This window comes from Gymnogyps californianus, chromosome 11 (genome assembly GCF_018139145.2).
Source record: "Gymnogyps californianus isolate 813 chromosome 11, ASM1813914v2, whole genome shotgun sequence".
Lineage (NCBI taxonomy): Eukaryota > Metazoa > Chordata > Aves > Accipitriformes > Cathartidae > Gymnogyps > Gymnogyps californianus.
Genome location: NC_059481.1, coordinates 22555698 through 22573900, shown reverse-complemented (window position 1 = coordinate 22573900; position 18203 = coordinate 22555698). Strand labels below are relative to the sequence as shown.

Sequence of the window (18203 nt, the reverse complement as noted above, 5' to 3'; positions counted from 1 at the left end):
CCATCAGAGGAACAGGGACATAATGATTAATTTTTTTATGTTAGCCTGTTTTGATTATACTGAGATTTTTTTAATACAACTTTGAAAGCATCTGTTGTGCAACAACTCTGCTGACTTTTGAATTCACACACCCAATTAATAATTGCTTTTTCCTGTATAAATGCTCTCCTTCACATTTTTACCCAGTTTCAAACACTGGAATGTATAAATTATTTTTAAATGATCCTGCTTTAAAATAGGATTCAGTCACATGATTTAACCTACCCACAGGATTTAACCATATTCACATGAGACTTTAAGACAGAGGTGTAATTAAAAACACTTGTTCATCAAATGTATATTTATGTTAAACATAGCCTTTTCTTTCATGATTCTGCTGACTATCTGGGCTCCCAAATTGAGAGCTTAAAACTTATTTACAGTCTTCATTAATTCAGGTCTTAACCAATTCATTTTACGAAATCCTGAATCTCTCAGGTCAATTAATTTGCTGTGTAAGTACAAATTATAAATCAAGTTACAAGTATTTTGACAGGATTTCATGTTTTAAGAGATTATCGGTGCATTTTAGAAATTCCCAAGAAATCATATTCTGTAATTTCTGAACACCTAGGCTTTGCCATTGCATTGCAGAAAACAGCTTTTAAGCTCCCCAATTCATAAATGTAATTAAATAATTACATTAGTGCTAATTAACATGAAACTGCAGATTATTTAAGCGCAAAAAACACTATTCAACTTCTTAATTATTCTTGTTCACACAGCATTTCCTTTTGCTCAGGCGCCCTAGGTGCAAATAAAGCATCCCATCTGCTCGTAATTAGAACTAAATAATTTCAGAGAATGTAGCTTATCATTTTGACTGCACATTTGATTAAAAACAGTGTACAAGCAATATCCTGGCTTATTGCTGTAACAGCAACAACACACACAGGCCCATGTTTTCCTATCATTAAAGAAGACTGAAAACATTATCTGTTATTTCAGGGGGAAAAATACAACTTTTTAGTTCATTTCATACAGATGAAAGCAAATTACAGCAAATCACCTCTCCACTGAATAGCGGCCCCCACATAATGACTTTATTTGCTTAATCCCCAAATTAAACGCCGTTTCGAGCGAAGGCCCTGTGTTATTACTCTCATCATGTCGAGAACATTTTCCTGCCGAGACCAATTTGAATAAAACAAGGGGCCTTCCTTGAACTCAATCAAGGAGTCATAATGTGGTGGGTAATAGAGGTTGCTGATAGATTTGCAGGCAAAAGTGTTATACCTAATGATGGGATATGGATAATAGTCCTCCTGGAGGTCCTGATGCGATTCCAGTTGGCTGCCAGATGCTAAAAATCAAGAAGAGCATTGATCAGTGACAGGAAGCGGTAGTGGATTCATCTAGTCAAACTTCAGCTGTTTTTCCACTGTACAGTTAAGCCAGGCATAAATTATATTAATTGATTTAATTACATACTTAAAACATCTTCCCCAATTAATTTAATTAGGTGGCTACATGAAGCTACTGGCAGGGGAAGATTAGAGGCTGCTCACTTAATTAACAGAATATGAATGAAAAAAGAGAAAGCAAACATAAATGAAATTGTGAGCACTAATTAAGAGGCTGTCTGCAAACTTAAATACTTTCTGACAAAGTGGTGACAGGAATGTAGACAAGAGAGGGATTTTTTTTCAGCAAATTAAGTGCCACAAGGTATATATAAGGAACTAAGGTAATGCAGTTAAAACATTGATTTTCTGACAGAACTACTGAAGTCAAAGCGAAGGGACATTTTCAGTAGAAACACTGCAACAGATTTTGCAGCCACAAAGGCTGAATCGCTGATGAAGGATGAAATATGATACTCGGACAAGTGTATGGTTAAAGGGGAAAAAAATGGAAACAGCTTATTGCAATCACTGAAGCAAGAGATGTTTAGAAAAGAAGTGCTGCCGTAACAGCTGGTAGCACTGCACACCTTGGCCCTGATGTAAAAATTCTCCAGGTGTCTCTGACGTGATTCCTTCAGGGTCTTTTTCACACGTGCCATGTGATTACGCAAGAGCCAAGAAATGGCAATCACACCTGATGCCCACTGCTGCTGCCCGAAACGGACATAGGCTTTTCTGGCCTGATAACATCGCCATGTTGCTTGGATCTTTGTAGCGGCCATTTCGGTACCCCCTTGGCCTTTGTATCTTTGGCCAGGTCGATTTAAGATCTTTTCCACAGTTGATTGATTCTTTATGACTGACAGAATGTCACTTTTGGTGGGATTCTCATTAAGCTTAAAGTTTGATGCAACTTCCGCCAACTTTTTAGAGTTTATTGTAGCCAACGGTACCGCGTAGTCCTTGAGAAGCTTTTCTGTATGTTCCAAGAAAAAGACAATGCTCCCCCAAGATGAACAATAATGTCGCCTGAACGCCAGAAAGCCTGGAGCTTTCTGGTCTATTGTGCCATGGTAAACAGCAATGTTGCAATCAAAGCACGGATCCTGTAAGGACTGACATGGAGACATTTGCGGGGGCTGTGGGAAGAGAATAGCCACAGATTACAAGTAATTGCCATTGATCACAAATGAGTGGTCAAGACACACTACTGTATTACTATTTACAACTTAACTGTGGGAATTTATGCATCTGAAATACACTCATACTGATTTATACATCATAACCACAAAGTCTAGCCCAGCTTTACCATAAAACCCATTGCCACACAAAGACCTCAGAGGTCATGCAAGATTATGCACGCTTTTACGGAAATACATTAATTGTACAGAGGAACTATGCTTGATTTACCAAATATAAAAATTAAGCTCTACAGTGATTCACTGGACTACAATCAGAAAGTAACCGCAATAGCATTCTCCCACCGAGACTGCCTCCACCTATCCCAGGAGAATGGGTAACATCCTGCCACATAAACACAAACGGGGTAAAATTTGGAATAGAAATGTTCCTGCCTCTTAACAGAACTCCATATTTACTGGCAACTTTAGCCAGCAACTCATTAGCTCTGATTTTCAATCCAGAGTGCACTATTTCAAACTACTTTTAGGTAATTATTTTTATTTACATTAATAACTCATTGATCTCCATTTGTCAAGTTTGCTTTATCTTTGATTTTCAGCTCTCCGCTTTCATTTTCAGATCTCCTCAATGGCACAAAAGTCAAAAAGTCTGGAAAGATCAAGCAAAACTCCAGACAGTTTACTATGGAACACAATAATTAGCCATAAAAAGAAAGAAACGTCCCTTTTGCATAGGGATCAAGAACAAACAGCAAGCATTAAGCAGTCAAGGTCAAACTCCCCTATAGTCTTCTGTAAATATAAAGGGAAACACTACATTTGCTTAACTGCAGTAAGGGAGATTTAGATGAGACATTAAAAAACTCTTTTATAACAGTAAAGATAGTTAGTTAAGCACTGGAACAGATGGCCTAGGGAGACTGTGGAGTTGCTATCACTGAAAGTTTTCAGAACAGGTTAGAAAAACATCTGTCTGCAATATTACAGGTACAGGTAATTCTGCCTGGAGGTCTAGATAACCTCGTAACATCCTTTCTAGACTTATCTTCTAAGATTCTGTGAAAAAACAGACAAATCTAGGTAGAAGACTTGAAAAAGTAGAAACTGGCAATATATGAAGTATTTCCTATTTTACTTCAATATTTACTATTTACTGGATTTGGTTCAAACCCTCCTGTACCAATTCAGTGATTTACAGTCACTTCCTAAACCATCTCTGGTGACGACAGTATTAACAACATGAATAAAAACCTCATTATCCTCACTGTCTAAATACCTGTGGTGTCTGAGAGGGAATCTGCAGCTCAGATTCCAACTGTTGAGCTGGATATGTCCACACTGGCTTTGATTTCCTTGCTGAAACCATGGAGCTGCTGGATGGAAGTGGTGCAATGTTACCTTTACTAGAGGAACACGTGCCATAAATTGCTTCCTTTGAGCTTGGGAAGGTGATGGTGTCTGTGTTCTCAGGGTCCACCCTACTACTAACCTCTCCTGTACCAAAGGAAAAAATTGATTGCAGGTTTCATTGTTAGAAGTGCAACAATGGCATCAAATTGATACTCTACCACCTACCATTAGGTACTGGCATGCTCTAGTTTGCTCTCATGTCCAAGTGGGTTGCAATTTTCAGTTTTAATCTATAATGTTCTAAAGTTTGTAATATGCCAGCCAACAGTATACCCAGGATAACAATGTCAAAATATTAGCACTTATACTCCAGGCTATTCCATATATAATTTTAGTTTTCAACCACCCCTTTTCATTAGGAGAACTTTTCAAATGTATGGGATTGCTGCTGAGCCTACTGCTCGTTTTGCTTACGTTCCTTTCCATACTGATGTCACATGCCACAAGCAGCTGTAGCAACAACAGTTTTGAGTACACTTTGTGATAGATCAGAATCCCATTGCCCAGAGTATATTCACTTATTAGCAGTCATTCATTTAATCACACTGGCAAAATAGATGCTTGATCAACTGTTGTAAGTCATGACTTCCAGTAACACTGGCTTTACACTAACACCAATGGTCAGATCTTCCGATTCAGGTGCTTAGAATTTGAAAACATGCAGCTAGGAACCTACCAGGATTTCAGAAATGAACAGGGACCAAATCCTCACAGGGATTAAGAAATCTGATTCCCATTCAGTTGCAAGACACAGGATGCTCACATACATCTTTATGCACTTAGTATTCTTAAGAATTTGAGTGAGTGCTCATTAGACAGCTGTTTCCTTGTGAGATAAAACAAGGGCCTGAAAGTGAAGTTGGAGATGCAATTGATGGTCATTATCAATCCTTCGTACTCACCTACAGCTGATTTCTTGTGCTGCCTGTGAAATTCATGGAAAGGTGCTGCTTTGGATACAACAGGAGGTGTCTGGAGAGTTATCTTTGCTGCTGGAGGGATAAGCCTTTGTTCAGTTAGGCTCAGAATACCTACAAAATGACGACATTACTGAACAATTCATATATATTCCAGCTATGGAAGAAAAAGAATTAGTAGCAATAAAGAAAGAATTAAACAAAGGCAGACCCAAGTTCTTCCAATTCCAAATCAAAACTAGAAAAGCAGCAGTTTTCTTCTATTGAAAGATTCATATCTTTCAATATTCAATATTTTACCTTCAAGGAAGGTGAGCTTTGCCTATAAAAATTGACAAATACATGAAAGATATTGTAACGATGCTGATTCTGAGAAGGAATTATATGCTTGTACAATGGCAATTTAATATGCAGAATGGATGAGAATTAACTCTTGTAAACCACAACGTAATCATGAGTATGGACTGATTGCTAAAATAGTCCAAGTGCGGGTCTAGTTAAGATTGAATGATTAATAACCAGACATTAATCCTGACCGTTTATTATGACCATGTTATTTAGTCATACAAGAACCCTCCATCACACACAATTCTTCTTTCCAGTAGCAACTGAACTCTGTGAATTACAAGATAACTGACTCAGGGAGGATGATGCTCAACACATGCTATGTCCTAAGTTAACTACCACATGGAATAAGTAGTCTGAAGTTGATCTCTACCCTTTGCAACGTTTGAGATCACAATTTTTACAAGTTTTGAGGTGCTAGGAGATTTGATTACCAGATATCTGCTGCAAACAGCAAACAACACTGCTTATGTAGCATACATCTGGTGGCACCAGTACCCAGGTGGGCTTCAGAGACTCACCTTTTGTTATATCTTCTTCTAACAGGGGTAAGGGAGAACCCATGTAGTGAGAGGCAGGCAAGTCCCAAAGGTTGCTAACTGTATGACCTTTCACTATCTTCTGACTACACATCTAGGAAGAGACAGAATCTTCTTTTAATAAAGAGAAATCCAGGATTTGCAAAGACACACTTTTCTACTTCCACAATAATAAATAATAAATAAAATTTCTGCTATGAATAGTTTCATTAAGATTTAATAATGCACCAGTACAAGCACTGCCTTTACTACTTATGAACATGCTATAGTATTGCCTTCTGCCATTACTTTAGTAATTTAAAATAAAGTTAATTAAATCCAATTGATGCCTTGTGACTTCTGCTATGCAAAAAATAGTGTACTAGTTAATAAAGCAATCACAAGAAGTTTGTTCAATTTTAATGAGTATAGTGTAAACAGAGTATTTCTTGACAGAACAGTCTTTAAATATATAAAATGCATACACAGGCAAGGTACCAGGAAGAAGAGGAAGCACTTTCAAATTTGTAAATAAATTTTCACTGGAAAGAATACCAATGGAATTAAAATATGTGAAACTACTCACAAATCAGGGAACAGTAAGCATCACAGACTTCTGAAGTTTCAGGGTTCCTCAAGGACAGCAGGAAATGACACAGCCTGCTAATGTGATGTGGAAACATGTGCCACACTGGCTGTGCTAATGTGGGGATTAAAGCTCCCTTACTTCCCCAATTAACCTGTGCTTGCCTGAAAAAACAGAACCTGCTGGTTCTAAGTGCCAGGAATTCAAGCAGTGACACACATCACTTCGGGACAGTGATATCATGCATCTTACTGTTACGCTTATTATCGCACATACAGAGCATTGCACAGGCAAAAGAATATATTGCCACCTTATACTTCAGTATTATGAATAAAAAAACCTCTGTGTTTATAAATCTAACATTTTTTTTCTCTCTCCAATATCCTAAGTATCTTCAGTTTCTTTCTGACTAGGAACACACCTACTATTCCATTTGCAATGTGGGTTTTACTCTACTCCTAAAGAAACAGAGCTAGATATTCAGTGGGTTTAAAGCATTATAGCACATGCAACTTCAAGGCAAGTAACATCATTGAGATCTCTCACTTGATGATAGTGAACCACCACCAGCAGAAGATTATATTGTTGTTCTCTTGCCTGGCTGATGCTAGAAAAATGAGACAATGATAAACCTAGAGAGACGTGAAAGATTCAACTTAAATAAACTCAAATGTTTTATGAAGCAAAAGGAAAATTTAACACTAGTCTATCAAACCTTACTCTGTCAACAGATTTTTGGAAATCTAGATAAAGGTTTCTTAGTTTTAGCAGCTAAACTACCTAGGGATCAGGTGTGCTCTAATGTATGCTGCTCAGAACTTCCTCTGCAACTGCAACTCTGCAACTTTACAGGTTCTCCAGTAACTTCCATGCTGGGTCCAGGCAACACAAGAAGGAAGCAGCTAAATTTGAATGAATAGGGTAAATAAGTGCCAACACACAGGTGTGAATATATTATCAATCTCAAGAAGAAGAAAGGTAGTTGGAGGGGCATACTGGGTCTTTGAGCAAACAGGAAAGCCAGCAGGCAGATTGGACAAGGAAAAAGACCTGGGGGCAGCAGGGTTAGGAAAGAACATTGGGACAGGCTGGACAAAGAGCCTGGCAGATAGGTTGGGAGCCTGGTAGAGAATCAGGCAGGTCAGACTCAGATATGTTCTGGAAGCAGTCTCGGAAGACAGTCTCAAGGAACAGAGAGACCGGGGCAAGATAAAAAATGGGAAAAGGGGAAACTGGGGCAGACTGAGAAAAGGAAGCAGACAGCTTTGTATGCAAGAGGGCACATCTCCCTCACAATTTGGAGTGGACCTCAAGATTCCACAGTCTCATCTTTAGTCAGCAAATAGCTGTGAAACCCAATAAAAAAACGTCCCGTGCTTTTGTGGGTGACAACCTGTTACCAGTTACTCCATTAGTCTAATGGTTAAAATTCTTACATTGGATAGAAATGTTTGAACCCTACTGATGAGCTATATGGAAGACAACCATGTGCTGGAAATTTTTTTATTTGCTTTTTAAAAAATTATTTCATTATGAATGATAAACTACCTTAAAATAACATTAAATACATAAAATCAGAAAGCTAGGAAATATTGATAGATCTGCAAAATGGGAATAGCGGTATTTACCTCTTTTATAGAGCACTTTGGGACTTCCTTGTTTAAAATACTAGGTTTTAATGACTGATTACCACGCTTGTGTACGGCTTTTAGTACAATAGGATCCAGGCCACGAATGGGATCTTTGAGCACTATTGTGTCATAATTAGTGAATAACATCAACCATCAACTTTATAGAAAGGGATAGGCAATTCTAAAGAACTGCTTATAATCCTAATAGGGAAATGAGACAGATCGAAATAAACTATTATAATTTCTCCTCCCAATTTGTATAATAACACTGTCCACAAGAGACATTAGGGAGATAGAAAATATGTACGCTTTATCATAATAGAGAATCTTTCAGAGAAATCATAGGCACTCATTTTAGTTATAGCCATTACGAAGCATTATGCTTTAAGGGATCTAGAGGTATGAATCTTCATGTCCTTGTGCTCCAAGAAAATAGCAATAAGCATATAACAAAGATAAACTTTATACCAGCTGGCATATAAGTGGCTTGATACTGAGAAAAGGGAATAATAAACCATACTTTTCTACTCACTCTCAGCCCCAGAGTGACATACATTTTGTGTGTTGAGGACACAACAAAAATATATAAAACAAAAGAAATTTAATTAAACAGTGACTTCTTTTTCAGGCTATTGCTATTTTATCAGTAAAGCAGCACTGATTTTACTATCGGTCAGTTTTATCCTAGTTTAAATCCCAGGAGTTTTGTTATGATACATAATGTTTCATAGTGCTGTTTATTTCATTTGTGTTTATAGAGATGTAATAAGCTACAAAGAAAAGCAATTCAGGTGGAGTGTATGAGTTCAAAAGCAGCCTAGAGGTTTTTTGGTTTGTTTTTTTTAACTGGAAATAGATATTTAATTCCTCTTTGCTGTATCCTTTAATTTCTATAAAGTCCATGGCAGGTGTCACATTAAAATAAGGACAGATGCAACTATAATGTCATTTAAGCTCTCATTTACACAGTGCCACTATGATTCACTTCATTACATACTACAGGCAACATAGTGGAACTATGGAGCTGACCCAAAACAGTTATCTACGAAAACTCCATCCAGTCTGTACACCCTTCTTCTATGTTCTTTCAGCATCCTATTTGCTGCATTAGCTGCCCTCTTGAAGACTTCAGTGAGATATCAAAGCAAAATTTGACAAAAGGCTTTCATCCTTCAGTTATTTTCACTAAAATTAAGCCAACTCAATTACAAGACCTTAAAGATAATAAAAATAATATTAAGTACTGCAAGAAACAGGTTTACTTTTAGCATCATTGTATAGTTTTATTACCATTACTCAGTGATTTAACTTAAAAAGATAGTTAAAAGGTTGCACCTTTTTAAAAGGTTTTCAATAGACTTCCATCTGCTTATGTCAGCGCAATTTAAAACCTTTACTCACACCTACAGCTTTTATGGCATAAACATAAAACCTAGTGAATTTAATACCACATATTCCAGAACTGGCAGCTCCTAACTAGCATTTTAATGATTGTAGTGTAGACAGACCCAAAACATGATGGAAGCAAAGGATCACACCCTATACAACACTAACCTGTAGGCACCTCACCTGCTGCTTCTCTGGCGGAACCCAAGCAACCGTTACTGCTGCGAGGTGGTTGGAACCTCAAACATTTTCCTGCATGAATAATGTCTTCTAGTGAAGTTTGTTATGAAGATTGTGATTCAGCAAGTATGCTTTACTGAAGCCAGCACACAGCCTGCTTCATCATGGGTACTTTTAAAGTACAGTTTTATAAGGCTGGAAGGGAGCACTTAATTTGCAGTGCAGACTAAGGCTTACTTGCCTTAAAATATGCTTGGAGTGTGCTGAAAAACTATTTTTTCATTTCAAGCGCTTCTGAGTGTAATTAACCTGGGACATGAGAAAAACAATTCTATTACCCTTTCTAAAGTGTTTTTCTCCTGTGGATAAACCTCTCCCACCTGATTTTTTTTCTTTTTGTTTCATTTTAAATAGGACACTTGTTGTAACACCACAGGGATTTTCCGATTAGTTCTCTATTTGTTTTCTTTTTACAGCAATATTTAACTAGAACAACTTCTTTTTTTAAATATGTTTATAAATATGTTTTTCCCCCAGTAAAAGAATAGAGACTAGTATTAAATACAGAGAAAAGATGAGTACTATCATGTATCAAAACTACAGTTTATCAACCAGGAAGATTAGATAGATAAGATTTGGTAAGTAAATATCAGAAAACCACAGAGCTTGACAGTAATGGTAGAAAAGGTATATAACAGAGGAATCTATCATTTCATTATTATCTTCTCCAAATTGCCATCTACCTTCATATTTTTTGTTAAGAAGTTCCCATCAAGATTTGATGTACACAGTTTATAATCCCTATAAAACAAAGGAGGAAGCATAGCAAAATAAAATCAATGGAACTAAGGTCAGTTTTCAATATGCTCAGGAAACTGGCAGGAAAGAGCTTGTAGAAGGCAGGTCTAATCAGAAGAAATTGGAACTCTGTTGAACTGTCTGTTCCACAGATAAAAATTACTAGAGAAACAAGCTCAAACTATTCCAGAGATGAAGCAGGATAGGAAGGATATCAAGTTATCAAACTTGATAAATCATATGTTCTTCGTTGATCTCAAAAGAAGAAAAAAAGCATACAGAAAACAGGCATATTGATGACTGCTTCTTGTTTGCTTAAACAGGTAAGACAAAATGAGATGCAAATAGAAAGAAACTTCTGGGTAATAAAAATGACATCATTAAGTACATTCATAATTATCATTAAAAAGGAGCTAGTTATGAGTGGAATCAACTCACTTAACTGTAGTGTAAAAGGGAAGAGGTCTCAGGCTACCTTAAGGGCAAAATAGATCAGATAGTGCTCTGAGGTTTTGAAATTGGCTGGTCCTGATGAAATACACTCTAGGATACTTCAAGAACTCTCTAAAGCAATCTCAGAACTGCTGGTGGGACTCTTGTAGAATGGAAAATATACCAGAGGACTGGAAAAGAGCATAGTGTGTATCTTTAGAAAGGGGTAAAGGATGTGTTGAGGAATTCTAGCCCTACTGGTTTAACTACAATTCTTGGAAAAATTCTTAAACAAATAACCAAACAACCTAATTATAAACATCTGGAAAGTACCAAATGAATGAGCAACTTGAACCCGTCAAGATCAAATTTGTCAGACCAATCTAGTTTTTTTCTACAACAGGTTAGCAAGCGTTGTGAGTAGAGGAGAAAAAGTACTACTCTTCTATTATATAAGCAAGCTAAGAAAGTATGGTTTAGGCAAACTTACTTTAAGAAAGACGCAAAGCTGCTTTGATAACTAATTCAGAAAGGATTTCTATGTCAGTATGGAAGGATATGAGAGGGTTCAACAGATCTGTCCCCTAAGTGTTACAAATCAACAGAGCCTGCTGTTCACACAGGAGGAGGAGGTATCTAAGTTTTAAGCAATGGGAGAAAATCAATTCAGATTTGTAAAAAATCAAATGGAGTAAAGGCAGAGGTGCTAAGTGATTTTCACTCTTTGCTCTCAATCACATAATCATGGAAATAATAGAAATGTTGGTTAGAAGGGATCTCTGTAGGACATCAAGTCCAATCTCGAGTCTACTACCCACAATAGATCAGGTCAGCTTTGGTTTTGTCTAGATGAGAATTACTGCCGGATTTCATTGCATTTTATAGTTTCACAGCCTTACAGTCTAAATGGATGTATTTTTTCTGGGTTGATTTACACCCTGAGCAGCAAAAAGCAAGGAAGCACTATCAAAGAATAGTTTCACTCACACTTCCATCATCTATCAGTTTCTATTGAGAAAAAGAATCTTGTTCTGACAATCGAGCCAAATAATCTTAGTAATAAATAGTAAATAAAGAAAGTGTTTAACTCTGTTTTCAGATAACCTAATTTTGGTCCTCCAAGTCTAAGAACCAGCACATGGAAATCAGTGCAGAAATACTAAATGCTAAGTAAAGGACAAATTCTCACCAGTGTCAGTGGAACTATTCTAAAGTCAGATGAGTCAAATTTGTAACAGTCTCTGTAAGAGATTTAAAATATGAACAATTTTTATGACTGGTTGTCTTTTTATTCAAGAAGATTTCTGAGTAGGAAAATTGTATAGAAAAGTAAAATTTGTCCTTCTCATTCTGATTTACATAGTCCAGCATTTTATCTACCTAATGATTAATACAGTTTCCCTTAGAAGTAATACTAAGCTATTATTTCCCTCAGATTTTGTTTATCTACAGAAAATAAAGTCAGATTTAAATGGAAAGCCCAACATTAAACCTTCAATATGGAGCAACTAGGCACCTTTAACAACAGGTCTTATATGTTATTTGTTATTCTTCCCTACTTTAAGCTCTTAAAGTAACCAGAGATGGCTCTGAACTATGAATTTTCCATGTACTCGGAAAAACCAAGCTTTGCTCCTTTTATGGCCTACTGCTAGCTCTCCCAGAAATTTACCTCTATCAAAATCCTGCCATAACAGGTGCAAAAGAGAATAGATGGAGAACTTTGGTGAATCCCACATCTGCTTTTTGAAAAAGGCAACAGAAGCAGCACAGAAGGAAGTAAGAAAGATAATTGCTGGCTTGAACTACAATACATTTTACTTGTGGGCAAAGGGCCAGCTTACACGAGGCAGAATATGCAGGACCAACTTATTGGAATTCAGGGGTGGGCCTCCATTCTTGTCCGGAGACAGCTGTAAACCAGCAGCCCATAGCATCACAATCAGGCACAGAGTTTTGTCAAGGAATGCTGATATGTACAGAAACAGCTTCAGCAGCTTCGGCTGCACCCCTACCTAGCAAAATGACAGTCAATCTCCAATTCCAGATGACAAGAACTGGATAAAAACTTAAAACAAATGGTGACCTTTCAAAAGATTAATTTGTTTACCAACAAAATGTTCTACGTTTGTCATCTGAGATGGGGGTGACCTTCACATTCCCATTTCTAGGTTGAAAGGATGCTGACTATAGTCATCTGTTAAGTTAACTCTATCTCACCAATTATTTCCTTTTTATTTTTAGTGACAAGAAGATTTTATTAATTCACCGTGCTGCTTATTATGATTACATACCATAATACAAATGCAACAAGCTTATTTTGAATTACTGTAGTGTAACATTGATTTGTTTAAGTCTCATTCTGCTACCACTGCCAAATTATGCTTTGACTGTAATTATAGCCATATGCATAGGTTTAAAACACAATCAGGTTTGGAGGACCAAAAGACCTGTTTTTCTTCTACAACTTCTTCCAGTCACTTGAAATGAAAAGAATTGCCCTGCTTTGCCTTACTTTATAATTTTGGAAATGAACAGACTTTCAGTGATAAGCATTAGTGATTAGCATGACACAAATGCTGAATAAAGAATGAATAACTGAGGATATGATTAGAATGGTTGTGCTCAAATAAGTTAGCTTAAAAAAACCCGCCACCACAACACAGAATCACTGCCATTACCATTAGAGCCACACTATATAAGATGCAACTCATATAGGCTAGAAATCATCACCATATTAAATTCTATCTCATGAATAAATTAAAAGGTTCCTAAGTTTACAGTATAATATACATTCATAAGAAAACAAGGACCAAAAAATGCCAGTATAATTCTATAAAAGAACAGCAGTCCTACGAAAATGAAAGGTATCGTTGTGAAACTTTTCTACATTGCAGCAGTACGTCAGAATTATTTTTGCTGCAATTCAGATTACTATTTGTTTTGCTAGATACTCCATGGGAAGTATACATATTTAATAATTATCTATTCATCATTTTTCATTTGTTATCCAGATATAGGCTACAAAAGAAAGTGATGCCCAGTTTGCCCACGGTGTTCCAAACAGAATTAGTCCTCATTTTAAGATAACTACAGAACTTTACAGAGGATGAAGCATTAGTGCTTATCAGACCCAAAAAGGTACAAAAGGGCAATAGTTAATTGTTCTTAGTCTCTGTTATAAAATCCAGCATCAGCAACTTTATAATACCAAAAGAGCAAGAAAAGACGACATTTTTCATGAAACAATGAGATCCTTACTAATAATTTTTCAAACTACTCAAATGGCAGGCTAATAAAAAGTCCGTGTAGATTTGTGCTTGACCTATCTAGTCACCTCAAAACCAGAGTGTTTTTAATCTCATCACATTTTTAAATGCTCAGGTCTCCTTGAAAACTCAGATGCTGACAACTCTTGGAAAAACCTGAATGCAGTTAACCAAGCAATTAGTTTTTAATTTTCTTCAATGAGAGTCCTTCTGCCACTGATTTTTTTTGGAGATAATCTTTGAACTTATGTACATATCTAGGGCATGTACATGGGTATGCGCGTGTGTGCCCGCATGTGTGCGTACAAATATTGCCCTCTAATGGCTGATTAGTAAAAACAGGGTAGGTAGCACCTAACTTAATTCTTGTAGCTACTGTAATTGATGTTTTTTTCAAAACTAAAGACCATATAATTTTAGACCTGCAACTACACATTGATTTATTTTACTTACTATTGGTGATCTATAACTATCATTCCTCTAAGTGCTAGTATAGATCACATTTAACAAAAATGCCTTAATTCACAATCTCAGTAGTGGATTTTGCAAATCTAATTGCAAAATTTTACCCCCAATGAAGCCAGAACATTTCAAAACACAGATTGTGTCACGGGATTCAAAAACTTCTAAAAAGCATTTACTTCAGTAAATGCTGTAGAATAAATTAGAAATAGGAAATACCTACTTGTTTTTTCAGCCCATCCCTGTGTCATAAACACTTCCTTAGCAACTGTAAATATGTATCAGAGAGCTTGACTAATTTACACTAAATGTTTGTAATTTAAGTCAACATCAAGAAGTTTTCTCTGATCAGTATATATTTCAGTGAGAGTGGTAAAACACACGGCTCTCTGCAGTAGTATAATATTCCTCTCTGTGAGCGTTTTAGAGTGGTTCTAAAGCTATTAGCCATGATGCTTTTTTCTAATTAACTCTATATCACAGGGTTAGACAAATCACCTCTTAGTCTGGGTAACAGCATTCAAAAATCATTTTTCATAAGTGGCAGCTTACAACTGTGCCATTCACAGATTCTGTTCATGTTGTTTAAAACCAAATACCCTAGAATGTCTCTTATAGCACTGGGTTTGCTGCATAATGCTTCTATTATATAAATTAAATTGTAGAAGAGCATCCTTGTGTGAGACCATTGGGCATACTCTTTCATGTGGACCACAGTGCTGTGCTAAATTTGTAAATATAATTGATCTTGGGAGGGATGCCTGTGCCTATTCGATTTTTTTAAAAGCATACTTCGCAGAAAATGTCACCTTCATGTTCATTTGTTTATTTAAGAGGAGCAGCAGTTGCAGAACAGAAATTTGGAAGAATCAAAACTTAATCTTGCACAACCTGAACATTCTCAGACCAGAGAGAAGAATAGAGAAGGGTGATTTGATGGCCACTAGTCAGGGTACTCTTAGGAGAGTGTTGTGGAAGTGCTCAGTCTCAGCTTTGGTAGATAATTGTTTTGTACTAAGGGAAACAGCTTGACTAGAGATAAAAGAAAGGCCGTGCTTCAGAATACCTTGTAGCTTGACAGTGAGGACACTTGGGACCTACAAAACATGGAAATATCTCTGTATGGAAAGGAAGGATCTGTCTGAATCTGTCCCTCACATTCCAAAGTAAGTGCTCCCAGCACGGAGCTAAGAAGTAGAACTCGACATTCCCTCCCAAACCATGTCAGAAAAATAAGATGTAAACGACACCTAAATTTATGTAGTCACTCTAGGATTCTAGTTCTTTTTCAGCATAACCTCTATTTTTTTGATTCAGTGACACTGATTTCTGGTCAGGGTCAGCAATCATGTGGCAGAATTGCTTTTTAAAAAAAAAGGTCAGTTAAAAAGAGCATCAAAACAACGTACAAGCCTTTTTCACTTATTCCTAACAATCCTGTTATTATTTGAAAAGAGAATGTATTCTTGTCTTTTTAAGAAACGGCCAGAGAATGAACAACTGAAAGACCATTCTTGTCAGCAAAACCCCTTTTACTTCTTCCTTGACCTTTGGGTCACATCCTGAACTCCACAAGCTCCAGTTTGCTTATCTTCACTCCCTGATTTTACCGAGATTACTTACCATGCACGTTCCCATGTATACTTATACTTTTGCTGGATTGAGGTCTTGCTACCTAAACCTGTTGTGCTACAGGTTTGTTTTCCCCAATATTGTCACTCAAAATGTTTTGATCGTTACAGATCAATGTCAAAAAGTAGGGAATTACTAGGTACTTTCACTTAAAATAAATTTTTTATTTAGCTCTGATATGTATTAACTTTAATAGTGAAAAGTAATGCATATAATAAGCCCATAAGATAAGTTACTTACAGGAGCAGACTTTTTCTTAGTTATAAGTGGCAGCCTGGTCTCATAGTTCTGTTGTTTTAAAACAGCTTTACTATCGATGTTCTCTTGGTCAAGAACAATTTTCATATCCATTTCCACCTGCTACTGAAATATATAATAGGCATAGTCTTAAAATAACTGCACTAGGACAGAAGTGTTTATAAGCAGGAATTGGCCAACATATTCATAAATTTGCAATATGATGATAAAAATTCATGTTATTTGACTATCCACTCAGAACTGGGCAAACAATGAAGAAATGCCTTTTGATTAGATGGAAAACTTAGCAAGGCATACAACTACTATTCACATACACGCTTTTGCCAAAATTTGTTCAATTAATTCCATTACAAGCTCTTGTAATTCCATTACAAGTTTCCAAATTTGCACACCTTTGAGTTAAATTTTGAGTGGAAAGGACAACCAGGTTTGACTCACTTGATTAATGTAGGTCATTTGTGAATTCCATTTACCCGTGTTATAACAAATGTTTTATACACACCCTATCTATTGGGAGGGTGTGCATTCTTCCCACAGATGATAATAAGAATCCAATCTACCTTGGCCATGTTTGCCAGAGACTTTAATTCAGGAATCATTGACCTGATGGACCAGAACAGCTTCTTTGGATCAGTTATGGCCCATTGACTCAATGCAGATAGAGCACTTTTATATAAGTAAATGAGAAAATAAAAAAAATCCTTATAGTAATAAGAATTAAAACATAGTAGTTTCTTAATGTACTGTGTTATCTGCATGGAATGGATTCAACTATTTTTCTAATAAAAATTATTATGATTTAAATCCTGATGGACAGAACGACTTTTAAAGTTTCTTCTTGTTATAAGAAGTATCTAAAGCACATACTTGTTATAGAAAAGCCAGAAGTGATGCCATATATTTTTACTAGAGTAGAAGTTTCTTAAGTTGAAAACATTTTGGTTCATCTTAATGCATGTGCTTTAGTTTACACCTGGATCTGTATCAAGTGTAGTAGTATCTCCCAATACTTTTATTGCAATAACATTGCTAACTAGACTCTGCACCCAACAGGGTTTATTTACCAACCAATGCTGAATCAGAAAGGATCCTCAAATGTCAGAAACTAACGTGTCAACAGAGCTAAGGTAATTCAGAGGAGCTGGGGGCCTGGCAGCATATATGCTTAATTCCCATTACATGGATACAGGAATACAAAAAGCTCCCTTACATAGGAAGATCTAACTAAACATATTTATACACAAGAACTCTCTGCTGATTCTTCTATTGCGTAAAGGTAAAAATAAATTTATGAGAATTCTATTTTTTGACAAATAAAATATGCCATAAAAAGTTTAAGAATCATTAGATGTATATTTGAACTATTAAACAATTGTATTACTTTGCAAAAAGCAGTAAAAATGGTTTAATTTATTTATCTGCACAATATATTCTCTTCTTTTGATAGCAATTACAAGCAGATGTATCAATGAGATGCTCATTTAGATTTGGGTTTGTAAGAACAAAAGTTATTATCCAAGCCAATTACTCTTTTACCCACATGGCTGCACAGAGACAGAAAGTTCAATTTTCACCTCATCAGTGATTTTGTGGTATTTATTTTATTACTATAACACACCGCTGTACAGAAAGGAAACTGCTTGTGCTATTAAACAAGAATTGGGGGAAAATTGAGTACCTTCTCAATTAAAATAGGAGATCATTCACAATGCAAACTCCCCACTCAGACTGACAGTGAAATGATCAATGCTGGAGTGGCAGATTCCACACAGGATACCAAGAATTGAAATGCTTAATAAAAAAAAAGTTAGTTTGTCAGCTTAGATGTATGGCAAGTGACAATTCTACATTT

The 18203-nt window shown here is 36.3% G+C and overlaps 1 protein-coding gene across 2 annotated transcripts in view; it reads right to left on the bottom strand.

Annotated features, from left to right (window-relative positions):
- The window catches only part of IQCH (IQ motif containing H), a 70878-nt gene that overhangs the window by 49845 nt on the left and 2830 nt on the right, over window positions 1-18203 (bottom strand). Inside the window, exons 2-7 of one of the 2 annotated variants that reach the window (XM_050902991.1) lie at window positions 16334-16453; window positions 5721-5832; window positions 4840-4968; window positions 3804-4021; window positions 1973-2524; window positions 1276-1342 (exon numbers count right to left, since the gene is read on the bottom strand). In XM_050902991.1, coding sequence (XP_050758948.1) covers window positions 1276-1342; window positions 1973-2524; window positions 3804-4021; window positions 4840-4968; window positions 5721-5832; window positions 16334-16444 — 1189 coding nt within the window. In that variant the 5' untranslated portion in view covers window positions 16445-16453. Of the gene's footprint in view, window positions 1-1275; window positions 1343-1972; window positions 2525-3803; window positions 4022-4839; window positions 4969-5720; window positions 5833-16333; window positions 16454-18203 lie in introns of those variants that run through there. The other variant, XM_050902992.1, reaches the window with a different exon arrangement.